This window comes from Arvicanthis niloticus, chromosome 24 (assembly GCF_011762505.2).
Source record: "Arvicanthis niloticus isolate mArvNil1 chromosome 24, mArvNil1.pat.X, whole genome shotgun sequence".
NCBI classification, from domain to species: Eukaryota; Metazoa; Chordata; class Mammalia; order Rodentia; family Muridae; genus Arvicanthis; species Arvicanthis niloticus.
Genome location: NC_133432.1, coordinates 539913 through 558831, shown reverse-complemented (window position 1 = coordinate 558831; position 18919 = coordinate 539913). Strand labels below are relative to the sequence as shown.

The window sequence follows — 18919 nt, the reverse complement described above, 5'->3', positions numbered from 1 at the left end:
TCAGCTCCCAACAGGTCTCCCTTTTTAAATTTTTTCACAAGGGAAGGCTGAGAAAACTTATGGAAACTGTGTCTGTCTTAGGTTGGAACAAATGACCTCAGCCTCCTTTCCCATGTTTAGATACTCAACAGTCATTGGTTATGCTGATGTCTTAGGATGCTAGGCCTCCCAGTTAGGGGCAAGGGTCTTGAAGAGTTCTCTTACCTGTCATTGACTATCTGGCTTAGCATGTAAGTTAGGGGTTAATCCTCATCAGTCTTGATGACAGAGGTTTTAGAGTCCCCTACTTCCAGCCTGTAATAATGGACCTGTATGGGTTTTATTTGAATAGCGTCTATCTGTTTTTGTATAAAAGCCATCAGTCTGTTGAACAGCATAAACCCAAGAGACAAGAGACTTAACAATGACTGAATAGTAAGTATAAAAGCATCACTCTTCTAAGGGTATCACACAATTCCCTCTATTGGAGAAGTTAAAATACAGCACTATTTCAGCTAAGGAGAACACTGAAGTTTACAAATATGATATAGAAAATTCCATTCTTTTTATATCTATATCTATAGATTACAGAACAGATCATAGCTTTGATCTTAACAAAACAAGTAAGAAAATCCCCGTCCCTGCCTCAGTCAATCCTGAACCCAAAAAACAACTATAATAACTGTGGTAGTGGGTTTTCTCCTGGGTCTAAACAATGTACCCCACTAAATCATAAGTAAGAAAATCAAGAGTCCAATAGACCCATGCTGGAGGTACAGATGGTGATGTCTCCTTCCTCACTGAGAACTTCCCAAGTCAGGGTTTCTGTTGATCTGTTCCAGTTTGAAGGCAATTGTGAAGCATCTTCATGTTTCCTGCAAAGAAAAAATGTTCTTCTCAGGAGGTTTTTCCTCCCTGGAATTTTGCCACAAAACTTGCTTCAAAACCTGTACATATTGTTCTTTGAGAGGCACCACCCAGCAGCCAACACTGACAGATGCAGACACCCACAACCAAAACAAGTAGATGGAGCTTTCAGACTTTATGAAAAAACATGAGGAAGGATTATGGGCCCAAAAGGAGATAGGAAAGAGCAACAGAGTAAACTAGCCTGAACTCTCAGCGCTTTCAGAGTCAGAACCACCATAGAAAACACAGGCTGGACCTAGGCCTTCCCACACATTTTTAACAGATGTGCATCTTGGTCTTCATGTTTTGTCCCAAACCACTGGAACAGGGGCTATCCCCAAAGCTGATAGCTGTGTGGGGGCTATGTTCTACTATCTGGGCTGCCTTATCTGGCCTTGGTGGAAGAGAAAGCACCTACCCTCACAAGTCTTCAAATGCCAGGGTGGAAAGGATACTCAGGGGGCACCCAACCACTCAGAGGAGAAGGAAAGAGATTGAGGAAAGATGGTGGACGATAACCCATGGAGGGCCAAGGAGCAGGATATAAAATGAGTAAGTAAAAATATAAATTTTAATTTAATTTTTAAAAACCTCAAGGGAAAACACATGCTGGGGGAGGATGTGCATCAAGTGGAACATTCCTCCATTGCTGGTGGAAATACAAATTTGTACAACTACTTTGGAAGTCAATTTCATAGTTTCTCAGAAAACTAAGAATAGCTCTACTTCAGCACCCATCTATACAGCTCCTGTGCTTGCTTTACAATCCAAAAGAGACACTTGCTCAACTATGGTCATAGCAGATTTATGCTTAATAGCCAGAAAGTAGAATCAACCTAGATGTCCCTGAACTGAGAATGGATAAAGAATATGTGGTAATCTACACGATGGAATACTATTCATTTATAAAAAAAAGCAAAGACATTATGAATCTTTCAATAGATTTCTTAAGTGTATGGATCATGAGGTTATCATCCTGAGTGAGGTAACCAAGTCACAAAAGGACATACACAGTATGTACTCACTTATAACTGTATATTAGTGTAGGGTTAGTGGGATCCCATGTCTGTACCACCACAGGGCTCGAGCCACTCAGTGAGGCAAGACACGGGAAGTTGGACTATAGGGAAGTCACAATACAATGCTCCAAAGGTGGGGCAGTGCAGTCTGAGGTCTCAGGGATGCTGGAGCTGGCAAGGGGACCCCAGGCCTGAACAGAGGCCAAGGCCATCTGGTTCTCAGGCTCTTGGGCACCCAGGCACCGCTGAAAGCCACTGAAGAGCTGAGAACTAAGTGGGGGCCCACAATCTGGATCTGGCCATCAGATGAGGGTAGAAAAGAGGGAGCTCTGGCTGGATTCTATGGGGATTAATTCTTGGCTTGGTCAGCAGGTGGCTGGCTTGGCTTGGTGGCTGTGGCTGGGAGCACTAATAGGCCTTCTGCAGGAGATTAGATGGCCCTTTAGGTGAAGGCCTGCTCCATTGTTCCCCATGGCAGATCCCAATGAAAAGAGACAGTCCATGGTTTTAAGGCATTTATTTTCATGGTGGAAAGTGAATGAATAAAACCTTACTGAGTGCCGGGCGGTGGTGGCCCATGCCTTTAATCCCAGCATTTGGGAGGCAGAGGCAGGCAGATTTCTGAGTTTGAGGCCAGCCTGGTCTACAGAGTGAGTTCCAGGACAGCCAGGGCTACACAGAGAAACCCTGTCTTGAAAACAAACAAACAAACAAACAAACAAACAAACAACCTTACTGAGTTCTCAAGGCAGTCCTGAGGTTAAATACCTTTTGCAGGGAGGACTCTCTGGGAAGGGGAGTTTATTGGCTAAGCCTCCAGCCCTTTAGGTACCTCATTAAAATGGAGATCTGTCTTGAGGTTACCTGACCACAGGTCATGCCCTCTACCTACAGAGGGGCCAGAGGTATTTCCCTTAAATGACTGAAGGACACAAATCTATGAAGGGCTGTGGCCACATTCCCGGATCCTAGTGTCCACAAACCAGGCAAAATGCCAGGTGTCCTTTTAGGGTCACCTGGGTTTCTAACCTTAGCTCAACAAGGAACCAGGCTGCCTACATATTAGCCATAAAAGGTCCTACATATTAGCCATAAAATACAGGATGCCCATGGTACATTTCATAGCCTCAAGGAAGCTGGACAGAATGGAGGGCAACGAAAAGATACTTGAGCCTCACTTGGAAGAACGGATGAAGGGAGGGAACCAGGTGGGAAAGAGGATCTGGATAACAGTTGGGGGGATTAAGGTCAGGTGTATGGAGGGGCAATGGAAATGACCAAATGGGATGACCTTTAGAAAGAATAAAAATCTGCAACTGATGGTGGGTAGTAGGGAGCATTGCCAGGAAAAAAATGGAGACTTGGTATAGGGGAGGTACCCAAGAATCAATAGGGGTTTTCTTAGGTGTGACTCACAACAGTGGGAATATGAAGACTGAGGGAGGGTCACACACACACACACACACACACACACACACACACACACACACACACAATTTTAAGCATGGATTTCTGTATTATGGGATAAATAAGCATGCAAGTGCATTTGAACATGGAATCCAGAAACCTTCAACCTCTGTGACCCAGATTCATAGGAAGTTGTCAGTTATCAATTTTTCATGCTGGTAACTGAGGATGGGCCTTTTTCAATGAAATACTACTCAGCTATTAAAAATGAGGACATCATGAAATTTACAGGCAAACGGGTGAAAGTAGAAAACAGCATCCTGAGTGAGGTAACCCAGACCGAAGAGGACTTACATGGTATATACTCACTGATAAGTGGATATTAGCCAAAAAGTTCAGAATAACTGTGATATAACCCACAGACCTTATGAAGCTGACTGAGAAGGAAGGCCCAAGTGTGGATACTGCAATCCCACTTAGAAGGGGGAACAAAATAATCACAGGAGGCAGAGAGAGGGCAGGATCAGGTATGGGAAGAGACAGGAGAGCAGTCCAAAGGGCCAGGAGAAGGAGTAGAAATAAGTAGCATTAGAGGGTGGGGAACTTGGGGAACCACTACAAAGTCTCATAAGGCAGGTATTTTAGAAGATCCCAGGATTCAATAGGCATGACATTAGCCAAAATACACAACCACAAAAAGACTGAACCTTAAGAAGCCATTTCAGGTAGGTAAACATGTTCCCCAGTGGAGGTTTGAGGTCACTCAAACATCTCAAAATTTTAAAACTAAAATTTCTCCTGTCTACAGAAAATGTAGAAACAAAAATGGAGCAGAGTCTGAAGGAAAGGTCATCCAGAGACCACCCCATCATGTGATACATTCCATCCCCAGATACCAAACTCTGACACTACAACTGATGTCAAGATGTGTTTGTAGTCAGGAACCTGGTTTAACTGTCATCTGAGAGGCTATGCCAGTACCTGACTAAGACAAGGCAGATACACCCAAACATTGGACTGAGCCCAGGGATGACAACAGAAGAGTTAGGGGAAGGGCTGAAGGAAGTGAATGGGATTGCAACCTTATAGGAAAAACATCAGTATCAATTACCTAGACCACTCAGAGTCTCCCAGGGACTAAACAACCAACCAAAGTGTATACATGAGCCAGTCCGTGGCTCCTGCTCCATATGTAGCAGAGGACTGCCTTGTCTGGCATCAGTGAGAGGGGAGGCACTTGGTTTTGTGGAGGCTTGTTGTCCCAGCAGAGGGGGATGCTAGAGTGGCGAGGCAGGAGTGGGTAGTTGGGTGGGGAGCATATTCTTACAAGGAAAGGGAAGGAGAATGGGGTGGGAGGTTTATGGAAGGGAGACTGTAAAGGAGGATAACATTTGAAATGCAAACAATTAAAATAATAAATAAATTTTTAAAAAGATTCTATTATTACCTAGTGAAGTACCAACCATCCAGAAAATGTATTCTGTGATGATGGATAGTTGGAGTTAAAGACTCTATTTCATTTGGGGAGGTGTAGAATTTAGTGTGGTCATTATAAGTAGTTCAAAAATTACAAATCAAAAATTTTCATTTCATTTGAGTAAAATGTGTGAAATTGTTCCCAATCATCTTAATAAGGTGTGAAGAAATTTCAACTAAGGAAATATTTCATCAAAAGATCCTGATTATTAGGGACTAAAGATCAGGCAAGAGATCAGCATTATAACTCAGTGAAATGATTGTCTGCATAGATACTGTTATTGTACAGGATGGATGTTGTATCTGTGTAATTTCAGGAATTACTGGATTTAGCATGATGAATGGTTCTGCAGATGACAGGAATCATGGGACATTTGAGGAGATTTTGCGAACACGACTAGCATGCAAAATGATGCATACAACACAGAGAATGCTTAACTCCTGGCTCAATGTTGTATGTCAGACTGCCCTTCCATAGACTAAGCAATGGAAGACATTTCCCATGATTCAACTGAAAGTCCTAATAACATGGGACCATTTTGATCTTCTAAAATCTTGTCTTACTATGGAAATTCTGATATATTCCATCATTACGATTGCCAATTGTGTTCATACATATGTCTGTTAACTCATGGTGTGGCCCAAGCTGCTCAGGAGATTGTCCCTTGAGTGAATGCCATGGATAGTTATGAAATCATGACACCTGAGGATGGAGAACATGACCTTTACAACATATTTTTAGAAATGTTTTGATCAAAAGTTTTCAGACCTCAGATGCAGAGCTTGAGGCCAGATTTTTTCAGATGTATCCAGGGAACATGGCACAGGGTGAATGGAAAAGAACTGTAAAATATAATTCAGTGGATTTTCAGACAGAAATAGCCTTGAAACAGACACATATGTGTGAAGGTGTGTGTGTGATGTTTGTCTGTGTAAGAAACAGATTTCACAACTGCTCCATCTTAGATCCTAACAGACATGAAGAAGCTATGTGCTTTCAGTATTGCCTTCTTGCTCCTGAAGTTTTCTCTCATCTTGTGTAGTTTGACTGAACCCTTTTGCTTTTGGAAGATAAAGAATAATGTTGATAATGATGGAGATTTGAGTAGTGACTGTGGTTTTCAACTTATAGCAGCTGAGAAGTCTATAGAAAAAAAATATTCTCATTATTATTTCTATTTTAGGTGAGTTATTAAGTTTATTTTCTGCTTTTATGTCATGAATTAAAAATATATAGATGTGTGCACAACTGTGGGATTCTGCCCCATTAAATCAGGAAGTACTGAAAATTAATTATCATACCAATCTCTACTTTAATTTGTTCAAATGTGTCACAGTTTATTTTAGTTTTAGTACATTGGACTCCAGGTCACAAACTGGACAGTGATAGAGACTGGATTCTATTTTTTGCCTCCTTGTGTATTTCAGATGTTGAAAGATGGCATTGCACAAGTCTGTTTTGAATTCACAGTTCTCCCCACTCTTAAGACCTCAATATGAAGAGGCTGCCTGTCTTCAATTGTCTGTCAAAGATTCCAATATGAGCATGCATTCTAAAGGCCTACATGAAAAAGTTATTTTATTTAGGTCTCTAACTTTTGGGCATATATTTATACCTTGAAATTTGTGTGTGTCTAGTATACATGATTATGTGAATAATATAACATACATATTTGTGACTATACATACACATTGCTTTTAATTATAGTCTCTCAATAAGTCTCTCCTGTCATCCTGGACACTGTAAATATAAAAAACCAGCCAGGCCTCAGATTATGTTTCCAGAGTACTATTTTGGTCCACTTGGGTGTACGCCCAGTCACAGATTAGGGTCATGATCACTACGAGATAGGTAGTCAATTTTTCTATTAATTAGTGAATAAATATAACATTATAGAAATTATAAAAGAATTATTCTAGTAAATAAGAAGGTATTCTCAATACGTCTACACAATTCTCAGATCTCAAGTGTGAGATATCAGTGTTGGCTGCAGATCATGAGGGAAGGAATGTTGAAATCATTCCCCTTTCAAAGTGACTGAGACTTCTTTGTTTCATGAACTGAGGTTTCCTGTGCTTTCTGTCTCTGACTCTCATCCCATCTTTTATTTCTTTCTCTCCTCTTTGGGATTTTAAGAATACAGTTTCCTCTTGCTAGCCAAAGTATACTATGCACACTTTGATATGTTGTTTCACATTTTTATTCCTGGGTATCAGGTCAGAAGGAATCTTATTTCAAATCTATCCTATGTTATCCCATATCTCATTGGAAAATAATAGCATTCATCATTAGTGACACTTTTGTATGTAGTAATAAAGATCAAAATTACAAATATATGAACTGTGTTAATACATATTTATAGTTTAAAAATAAAAAATGTAAATTCTCAATGGACCATGTTTGGTGTAAACACTAATAGTAACAGATGTACTGGGAGACTTTACTGGAATAGACAAATACATTTCATATAAGAATAGATCTCAATGCTCAGCTATCAATTAAAGGATGGCAAAGAATTAGGAAAACTGAGGTGTATAGAGGAATCTGACATAATTTTTAGTAAGTTGACATAGTAACATTCACACTAAAATCTAGCATTAAATTGATGTGTAGATGAGCCTACAGGATAATATTCCTGTTTTGTGGTATACTATCTTTTATATTCTGAAATGGACATATAAATGTAAATGAAATGTATTCTAAAATATTTATCATGTTTGATGAACATTAACATTTGAAAAATATAAAAAGCAAACTCTATAAACTTCATGGAAATGTCATTATTGATTGTTTTTCTCATGGTTCATGAAATTAGCATTTTTTAAGGTTTATCTTTAAAAAGTTGTTCCTATATTGAGATTTGTAAAAATTGCTTATAGAAACATAGATAATCTTTTTTAAAGTAAACTGATTGTTAGAGAAGTTATGCAGTTATATAATGCACTTTGAATACTGTCACTATATGTCAGGTGGATCACATAATGGCTTTTGAATACATTTCTTTATGATTCACTCTTTAGTGTTTGTGTTCTTTTACTATGTTTAATTTCTAAAGAATATTTTGTACTCAAGCATTAGAGATAGGATCCTGTGCTATGAATATTATTCAATATGTGTTAATGATATTTTCGGGTACTAAGGGATATGAATATAAAAAGAAACATGAAATAACTTGACATGATATTTGATTCTTAAAATACACAATATGATAAAGATATTTGATTCATAAAAGAAATTTTTAAAAATAAGAACTTTTTGTGTATAACTATTCAATTTTACTTGTTGATTTCATTCTTTAATATAGACTGAAAACTCAAATCAATAGAAAGTTATAGAAAATAGTAATTTGATGTCATTCAAGTTTCATATGTTTATTTAAAATTTAAATCTCTCTCTTTTTTCTTCTTTTTTTTTATGAGACAGGGTTTCTCTGTGTAGCCCGGGCTATAGTAGACCATTCTCACCTCAAACACAGAAATCTGCCTGCTTCTGCCTTCCAAGTGCTGGGAGTAGAGGCCTGTGCCACCACTGCCTCTCTCTCTCTCTCTCTCTCTCTCTCTCTCTCTCTCTCTCTCTCTCTCTCTCTCTCTCTCTCTCTGTGAGCTCTCTCTGTAAGTGTGTGGTGTGTGTGTGTGTGTGTGTGTGTGTGTGTGTGTTCTTTGGTTTTTCTTGAGGCAGCAAAAGGGTCTAGACTTTGTAGGGATAAGAGTTGGTCTTGCATGTTGTTTAAGGTTGCTGTATAACAATAAAACTTTTACCTATCTTTAATCCAAGTCACTTTGCTTCAGTAGCTGGCCTGAATTCTGTGTTCCTCTGAGTTCAGAAAGTGCAGTTTCTGGCATTTAGCACCTTACTATAAAAGAGCAGGATAGTAAGTAAAAGATTAATTACAACAGCCTTTTCCCCTTTGTCCAGATGCCTCTTGCTTGTCAAACTAGAGAAAAGTTTGGAGCAATAAATTTCTATTGAACCTGGAGAAAATATTCACCATCCCAAAAAGAAAAACTTTTACGTAAGCATATAAGCATAAACTCATATAAATTAATATATAGTTTCACACATGCACATTTATACGTTTCTATTCAAGCCAACTGGATCCAGCTTATATACATTCTCATAATTTCATACACACACTCATACTTACATATGCATTTGGATAAAACAAAACCCCACAAACAAAAACAAGCACCACTGTAGAAAGAACCCACCTAATCTGGATATAAAAAATGAGTTCCAATATTTATACATAATGAAAGGGAAACCATCTACCCACTTATTGCCAAATGAATTAAACAGACGTCTATATAAAGAAAGCTTTGTTCTCTTTAATTAGACTGAGCTTGCCTGGCTATTAAGGAAAGAACTGTTTTGTCCCATGGTAGGGAGAAGCTTGCCTGCTCCTTCTGCTCTCTCTGCAGCTTCTTCTTTTCTCCAATTTCTCTCTCATTTCTGCACATTTCTTGCTTGGTTTTTTTAAAAATTGCCTTATAACTGTTCTTTTGTTGTTGTTTTGTTGTTGGGTTTTGTGAGTTTCTTGTTTTGTTTTGTGTTTTTGTTTTCTTTTTTTTGGACAGGGTTTCTCTGTATAGCACTGGCTGTCCTGGAACTCACTCTGTAGACCATGCTTGCCTTGATCTCAGAAATTCACCTGCCTATGACTCCCAAGTGCTGGGACTAAAGGCATGCACCACCACTTCTCAGCCTGCCTTATCATTTCTAAGTTATTTCACTCTGCATTCTCCTCCTAGTCTTGCTTTCTCCTCAAGCTCTGAGATCACAGTAATGCCTTTACTTTCATTATCACTACTCATAATTCTATGCCTTACATCTAAGTTCTTCTAGAGTTCAGTTCTATCTAAAAAGTATTCTCCTGAGTTCTGCCTAAAACATTCTCTTCAGTTTTGTATAAAAGGTGTTCTGCCTAAAAGCTATCCTCAGCTCAGTTCTGTTTCTTCTCTTTGCCTCAGCACTTATACATTTTTCACAATACATGATCACATAGTAAATAGTTCACCACAGCTTTACATATAAATTCAATTGGAAATCAAATAAGAAGTTTACAACAGACAATGTTTACATTCATATCCATCAGGAGTAATTATGTGGCTAACCATTCATCATTTGTCACAATTCTACAGGTTCATGTGAGTTAAAAACCGTAACATCTATGACTAAGTAATTAGTGATGTTTTGTAAGGATAAAGCCAGTCAATATTATATTTTGTGTCCTAGCACTTAGAGTAAACTGTTAGTTCCCTTTTAAAGATCTTTGGCTAATGGTTTTACAAGCTCTTGGAATGTGCTCTGAAGAGTAGTGCCTGCTTGCTTTCTCAGAAGCAATTAACTCATAACACTAAAGACTGGCAAGATTTTCATTGCAGTTTTGACTACAAGAAAGAATTTAATAGCATTGTATTGTAAAAAAAAAGCTAAAGGTTACTATATTTTAAAGGAAATTCTATAGGATCATCATGAAGGATTAAGAAATCATTGATTTATCAATAGAGCATCACTACAAGACATTATATCTTCATTTGCAGAGATCTGCTCAAAAGGATGAGCTAATACCTAGTGGTTGTCATATATACTTAATAACAACAGGAAAGCATATAAATAGCAGGAATCATTCCTAGAATAAACGTCCCCTGGGACTTACCTACAAGAGAAAAATATATCATAGAGGATTTAAATCTAAGGCAGACCCAACTCACAAAGATCACCTGCTCATATTTAGCTTCTCCTTTTCAGTTCCTGATACTAGATCAGGAATGGCATTCAGAGATAAAACAAGGTCTTTACGGATTTTCATGACTATAAAAAGTATCATCCTAGAGTAACATATTTGAGGGATATATTTAAATTATATTCAACCCAAAAGATCTCTAATTTCTGAGGTTTATTTAAGGCAAAGTAGCACTTACACAGAAACTTAGCATTTTTTCATAGTAAAAGATAACTGTAGTTGAGCAGAAAATTTCATATTTTGTACATCCTCCTGAATCATCCCTATGCCTTCTTGTAGAATACCAGCAAGAAGATATGAGGAATTTTTAGTAATGTTTTTTGCTACTGTTGAGATCAACAAGAATCCTTATCTTTTACCCAACATGTCTTTGATGTTCTCCCCTATTTTTGGCCTGTGTGAAGACACTTTTGGATATCTGGATGAAACATATTCACCAAAAAGCTATATTTTTACTTTGATTAATTATAACTGTGAAATACAGAAAATATGTATGATACAACTTACAGGACCATCATGGATGACATCCTCAAAACTGGCAGTTACTTCTGAGACAGTGAAGGTGGGAATGTGTGACACTGGATGTGTTAGCAATGTTCATTCCATCCATAGGTACCTATGGAGAAACCTTGGTCAGCATGTGTTTTGTGTGTGCTGTTTTATACATATTATAACGGATTTAAAATCAGATTATAGATGCACTGTATGAAATAGGCAAAATACTTTTCTAGAATGCTAACATTTGACAAGTATAGCCTAGAATACGAAAGGGACAATATTGCTATTTATAGAATAATTTCACTATCCTTAATGGGAGTTCTGAAAGGTGAGTAATGTTATTTGTATATAAGTCCAAACTCCCTTAAGATCATATTCCTCATGTGGATGTTTCATCTTCTCTTCTACATCTTTTAGATTTTCTTTGGACCATTTAATCCTAACCTGAGTGATCATGACCAATTTCCCTATCTCTATCAGATAGCCACCAAGGACACACATTTGTCACATGGCATGGTCTCCTTGATGCTTCATTTTAGATGGACTTGGATTGGACTGGTCATCTCAGATGATGACCAGAGTATTCAGTTTCTATCAGACTTAAGAGAAGAAATGCAAAGATATGGGATCTGTTTAGCTTTTGTGAATATGATCCCAGAAAACATGCAGATATACAAGACAAAGGCTAAAATACATGAAAAACACATTATGGAATCATCAGCCAAAGTTGTTATCATTTATGGTAAAATGAACTCTACCCTAGAAGTCAGCTACAGAAGATGGGCATATTTAGGTGCACAGAGAATCTGGATCACAACCTCACAATGGGATGTCAATACAAATAAAAAAGATTTCAGCCTTGATTTTTTTCATGGAACTGTCACTTTTGAACACCACCACCGTGAGATTGCTGAATTTAGAAATTTTATGCAAACAATGAATACTTCCATGTACCCAGTAGACATTTCTCAGTGTATGCTATGGTGGAATTATTTCAGTTGTTCAATATTTAAGAAGAGCAATAGCAAAATAGATCATTTTACATTCAACAATACAGTGGAATGGTTAGCACTGCACAAATTTGACATGGTCCTGAGTGAAGAAGGTTACAATTTGTATAATGCTGTGTATGCTGCAGCCCACACCTACCATGAACTCACTCTTCAACGAGTAGAGTCTCAGGAAATGACAGAACCCAAAGGAGTATTTATTGACTGTCAGCAGGTAAAGTTTCTTACATTTCATTATGCTTAGATATATCAATGTGATCTTTAAGTGACCCCCTGAGAAACTCACATAAATTTCTTAGAGATTATTCTCACAATAAAAGAGTTTCTATACTATAAAACTACCTAATGAGTCTTTTACATAAATATGTAACATGCACACGGATAACACATAATAGGAGACAATATTTTTGTATGAATGTCAGTGAGTCTGTGAAAATGTGTCTCAAAATTTTATCAAATGAGTTCAATATTTATAATAGGAGTCAAGAGTTTTATCATAAAAGCATTAACTGAAAACTTGCCTAGAATAATTTTCTCAAGAGTAATTTTTTCAATAATTTATACATTTGCTGTGATTAATAGACATTTAAAGTAACAATCATTTGTAAAATATAAATGATGAAGAATGTGCATTTTAATAAGTTAATAATTATTTCATAAATGAAAACTGTATGTACATGAATGACACACTACCATCTTTTGTTTCCACAACTTCCAGATATTCAGACTTCCCACTCATTCTCATCTACATGGCTTCAATTTTAAAAATTATTCTTGACAAACATGTGCACACATACACACACATATAATCAAGATCACATACAAACATATAGACACATCATGTTACTTGTTATATAGATAGCATTTATTTTAACTCTTTTTGTCTTGGAACATTAAAATGAATTTTTAATTGCACATAAGTTATATTATATGTAAGTATATGGGATTATTTTAATATAGCTGAAATACATTAAAATAAGAGGACATTCTCAATTTTACTTGTCCTTAATCGATATGTACATGTAATAATCTGATGATACATCTCATTTAGGTGGCTTCCATGCTGAAGACTAGAGTATTTACTAACCCTGTTGGTGACCTGGTGAACATGAATCATAAGGAAAATCAATGTGAAGAGTATGACATTTTCAACATTTGGAATTTTCCACAAGGTCTTGGATTAAAAGTCAAACTAGGAAGCTATTTTCCTTGTTCCCCACAGAGCCAACAACTTCATATATCTGAAGACTTGGAGTGGGCCACAGGAGGAACATCGGTGGGTATACAACAATTTTAATTTTTTTCAGAATATCTAAATTTTAAAATATGAGGCATTGAAGTTATAGCTCTGTAGTTAATGACAATTTCTGTTCTTGCCAATGGACCAACCTCAGTTACCAGCATCAAAAATTGATAACTCACAACGTCATGTAAATCTAAGTCATAGGAATCAAAGGCCTCTGGATTCCATGTTCAATTGTACCTGCATGCCTATCCAACCCACATTTAAATATATTTATTAAATTTAACGTAATATATAATTAAAAATTTGTAGCTATGTATAAATTGATATTAAATGATGTAATAAAAATTGTGTAACTGAGGGCATTTCAAGGTAATAGATAATAATAAAATACCTGAAATTGATAAGTGATGCTGGTTAGCAGAGTAATTAATATAGTCATATCTGTTAATGTCCCATAAATAAATATATGTATCATTATACATACAATGTATATATGCATTACACATAAACACACATACACAGACAATACATATATCCTCAGGTTCCCACCTCCATGTGTAGTGTGACATGCACTGCTGGATTCAGGAAAATTCATCAGGAACAAACAGCAGACTGCTGCTTTGATTGTGCCCAGTGCCCAGAAAATGAGGTTTCCAATGAGACAGGTACATGTTTGCATACTTTAAAAAGTGCTGAATTCTAATATCTTCTTATTTCAAACTAAAAATGTAAAATGGTCTAGATAGAATTTATAGACCTAAAATCTCTTTGTTTCTGAATTTAATCCTTTGAATAGTATCAACTTCTTTTGTATCCTGCGAATAACCTGCACTATCTTCTACACACAACACATCTCTCTCACAACACAATGGCTCTTGATTTTATATTATGCAGAAAACATTTAGGGGACATACATCTGTAACCATTTTAAACAAAACTTAGGCATAATCTATACATAAGTTTAATCTTACATGATTCTTTGTACACAGTGACTGGACTTCATGATCAGTCCACAGCCTTTCTCTCCTAACATTTAACTTGGTTCTAGACAAAGATGCTTAGGGTAGCAGTTGTTGTTTAATGAAATATATTTTAAGAGCATGGAAGATTTAAAGGATTAAGTAGTTCTTGTCAAAGAATTAGAGCAAAAGTGAAGATTTCAACAATGCTCCCAGAGATGTGATAATGCATAATAGCAATCACAGCTTTCATGAAGAAAAGGGGATGAATGTGAGTATCCATAAACTTCTAAGTTAAAATCCATAGTTGGGAAAACATAGACATCTAGCTTGGAATGCACAGTTGGAAAAAAAGGCATCTTACCACAAGGAGGGGGACATGGATAGGGCTGTGAGGCATACAGCTTCAATAATGGAAATACTTTTCATGCAAACAATATTTTTCATGAGGAATTGCATATTGTTGTGCCTATGTGAATACACAGACAAAGGGCAAAACCCTCAAACCCATGAAAGTTCATACTGCAGTTCATCAACTGGCATTGAGACCTATGTCTGCACACTGCACATGTCTGTGAGTAGAGAGTTTATGCTTTAAAAATTAAATTATCTGAGATTATTCATGTTATTATTCATAACAAACTAGAAAACAACATGTTTTCTTTCTGCTTAATAAATATTTTTTCTCCTGCATTTTAATGATTGTGTTTTGTTACATTACAAATCATAGATTAATACAGAACAGCCTTACATCAGTGCTTCCTGCAGCAATGAGGAATGGAATTAATGCTCAACATCAAAATATTTTGGAGTTATCAATTGAATAGTACAAATACTTATTAAGTTAGTAAATAGAATATGATATGTATAAGGGTTTATTATTGTTCACCAGCAGATATGGAGCAGTGTGTGAGGTGTCCAGATGATAAGTATGCCAACTTACAGCAAACCCAGTGCCTCCAAAGGGCTGTGTCATTCCTGACTTATGAAGATCCATTGGGGATGGCTCTAGCCTGCATGGCCCTGTCCTTCTCTGTCTTCACAGTTCTAATACTAGTCACTTTTATAAAGCACAATGACACTCCCATTGTGAAGGCCAATAACCGCACTCTCAGCTACATCCTGCTCATCTCTCTCATCTTCTGTTTTCTCTGCTCATTGCTCTTCATTGGACACCCCAACCAGGCCACCTGCGTCCTGCAGCAGACAACATTTGGAGTATTTTTCACTGTGGCTGTGTCTACAGTGTTGGCCAAAACAATAACTGTGGTCATGGCTTTCAAGCTCACTACTCCAGGAAGAAGAATGAGAGGGATGCTGGCATCAGGGGCACCTAACTTGGTCATTCCCATTTGTACACTAATCCAACTTGTTCTCTGTGGAACCTGGTTGGTAACATCTCCTCCCTTTATTGACAGAGATATACAATCTGAACATGGGAAGACCGTCATTATTTGCAACAAAGGCTCAGTCATTGCCTTCCACTTTGTCCTGGGATACTTGGGCTCCTTGGCCTTGGGGAGCTTCACTGTGGCTTTCTTGGCTAGGAACCTTCCTGACAGATTCAATGAAGCCAAGTTCCTAACCTTCAGCATGCTGGTGTTCTGCAGTGTCTGGATCACCTTCCTTCCTGTCTATCACAGCACTAAGGGGAAGGTCATGGTGGTTGTGGAGGTTTTTTCCATCTTGGCTTCTAGTGCAGGGTTACTAGGGTGCATCTTTGTCCCAAAGTGTTATGTTATTTTAGTTAGAACAGATTCAAATTTTAGACAGAAATATAAAGAAAAATTTTATTATTGAAACTTTAGTAGTATGATATTTTAGATGATATTCAACATATCTTTTTCTTTGTCTTAACAAAAGTAGTACTTATCATATACAATTAGAAGTAATATACAAATTTGAACTTACAAATAGGAGAGCACTGTCCATTGTCATACCAATTACAAAGTTTAGTGGAAAATGGTTTATTTTGAAATTATAACTTCATCTTGATAATAATTATACAGATTTCTACCAATAGGTTATGACTATGCAATAAATCCTAACTATGCCTCCCTGTTCCAACAAAACCACTATTTTCCCTAGAAAGAGAGCCAAATATTAACCAATTTAGTCCCCAAGCCCAGAGAATAGGGGCTCTGACTCTTCATCGACTTCTTCAACCTGATTATGGACATTGAGATATTAGAAGAGGGGGTGGGGGGGGGGAAGAGTAAATTGATAAGCCTCTGACACTGTGTCTTCACTGCATCCAGATGGAATTCCAGGACATCAGAGGTTTGAGCAGGTTTTGGAAATGGTTTTATTCATAAGTACACAAACCTGAAGATATTGAGAAACTGGTTTTATTCATAAGTACACAAACCTGAAGATATTGAGAACCAGGAATCTCAATTGAGAAATGGTCCCATCATTTTGACCTGGAGTTTTGTGAGTAAGCCATGTACTTAATCATTAATATAAGATGACTCTACTGACTGTGGACAGTGCCAACTCTAGGCATGTTGTTCTTGGAGTTATTAGAAAGAGGACTGCAGATGACATGGAAATGAAGCTAATAAACAGCATTATTCCATTTTTTTCATGGAGTGCCTGCATCCAATTTCATGCCTTGGCTTCATTCAATATACTGTGACCAAAGGACATATGAAAATAAACACCTTTCACACATGTTTCTTTGATCATAGTGTTTGTTGCAGTGATAGAAACTAAAACATCACCTAAATAGTAAATTCCCTCTATTAAGATTGGGAATATCATACACACCTGATGCAATAAAAGGTGTTGATTTGAAAAGAGAAACAAGAGTGAATGTTAGCAGAGTGTGAAGCACAGTGACAGTAATGCATATTTTGATGGTCATCACAAAAGTGCTGGATTTTAAAATATCTTTACAATGTACTAGGAAGATGTTAAGAATATCAGATAACATACTAAGAAGGAAACATAGTATGAAAAGGACAAAGGGGTTCAGATTGTGCCTGAAATATAACACACTAACTTTATGTAAAAACACACAATTTCATTATGAAATGATTGTGTTTTATTAAGTGAGGAAAACTACAAATGGAAATATCCCACACAAGATCTTTACCACAATAAGGTCAGTGAAGTATAGAAATATATAAATCACTCTAGAGGAAGGGTCTCATCATTAATTTTATCAAAATATGAGTACTAAAGATTATTTGGGTTTCATATTACACATACAGACATGCACATACAAGGACATACACATTATTTCTTTACATCAGGCGGTGCAGTTGGATGTCACTTTTCCCTCAAAGTTCTGTTTGCTGCTCTACTTTTTAAATACTATTTGGTAGGTTATTTTTGACATTTTAATTTAACTGCTTTTTGTTTATATTTCCTACCTTAAAAACATTCTTTGTGCCCCTTCCTGCACATCTAAACTGTACATGCCCACTTATGTCATCAATTCTTAATCAATGTGTATATGTATCTGCATATTCATATCTTTTTAAAATATAACTGTGGAGACCATGTAAAATTGCTTATATTTATGTTCTGATGGCTCATTATTGGTAGTATATCATCAATATTTTTTCTCTGGTTGTCCTTGAGGATGACAACCTCTTCCATTCCCATTTTCATAGTTTCCTATAAATGGTTGTGTAGAGTGTATACATTACCAGCTTTCTTCCTTCCAACCTGTCATGCACACTGTGACTCTTTTTCTCATCTTTTGAAGGTCATGTGGGTAAGACTTCATGGTGTACCTTTTGCCAATCCTAGAAGATATATGTTCACAGCTAGCTTCCTTATCCTTTGACTCTCAAGATCTTTTCTACCATCTTCACTTTTCCCTGAGTCTTAGATGAGGGACCATTTTGTAAGAGGGTACATTGCTTGTTTTAAATGTATATTTTGAAGAGGAGGAATCCTGATGTAGTTGGACCCACTTGGTCTTTATTACAGTTACAATTTCCCCTGGTAGTAATTTCTAGAAATTTGAATTCCAATCACCAGAGGTAAAGCTTCTAGTTGAGGACCAGCTCAAATTTTCCATATTTGATGACATATGTAAGGTTTGTTTTCAGTATTATCTCCTTATCACCAGTTAATATAGAACAACAACACCACTCAGAGCTCATGGATTTATGTGTACAAGCAGATCAATATGTATAAGGGACAGAGGTATTGGGTAACTTCAGTAAAACAGTATCATTAAGAAAAAAGGGACTGATAATCATATGAACACACAGAGATTTCTCAGCATTCATAACACTCACACAAGATCAAAATGTCCCAATATTGAAATGTCCCAATTTCAATTACAGTGTCCCAATATTGAAATGGAGACATGGACAACTGCAAACACATTATAAATTTAAACGACATGGTCATATCTGTCAAGAAACATTCTTCTGTTATTTTGATGTTACTCTATATTGATGTTCCACCACCTGGTAAAGAAACAGGACAAAAACATAAATATGTACATAAATACATTCTAAATAAAACAAAACTACACATGAGTGAATATTCTTTTCTACAATAGGCCATGTATTACCTTGGAAGACAGCCAGTTTCTGGTCTAGAGCAGGCAGGAAACTGCAGTGACACCAGGTGATCCCTTGGGATGGCAGGTGTTTCTCCATGCCTGCAGAATCCAGTCTCCTGACATGAGGCCTTCATAGATTTTTTT

General features: G+C 36.9%; 1 protein-coding gene across 5 annotated transcripts; it reads left to right on the top strand.

Annotated features, from left to right (window-relative positions):
* The first annotated feature begins 5768 nt into the window (after nt 1-5768).
* On the top strand, nt 5769-16047 carry LOC143437448 (vomeronasal type-2 receptor 116-like). 5 transcript variants are annotated; one of them, XM_076922247.1, is made up of 6 exons: nt 5769-5974; nt 10814-11096; nt 11450-12256; nt 13094-13317; nt 13823-13953; nt 15143-16047. In XM_076922247.1, exons 1-6 carry the CDS (start codon nt 5769-5771, stop codon nt 16045-16047), a joined length of 2556 nt encoding a protein of 851 aa, XP_076778362.1. The 5 variants fall into 5 exon arrangements, with proteins under 5 accessions (XP_076778362.1, XP_076778364.1, XP_076778363.1 ...); XM_076922249.1 differs by having other exon boundaries at nt 13094-13318; nt 13830-13953; XM_076922248.1 differs by having other exon boundaries at nt 13094-13318; nt 13830-13953; nt 15140-16047.
* Nucleotides 16048-18919: the final 2872 nt, after the last annotated feature.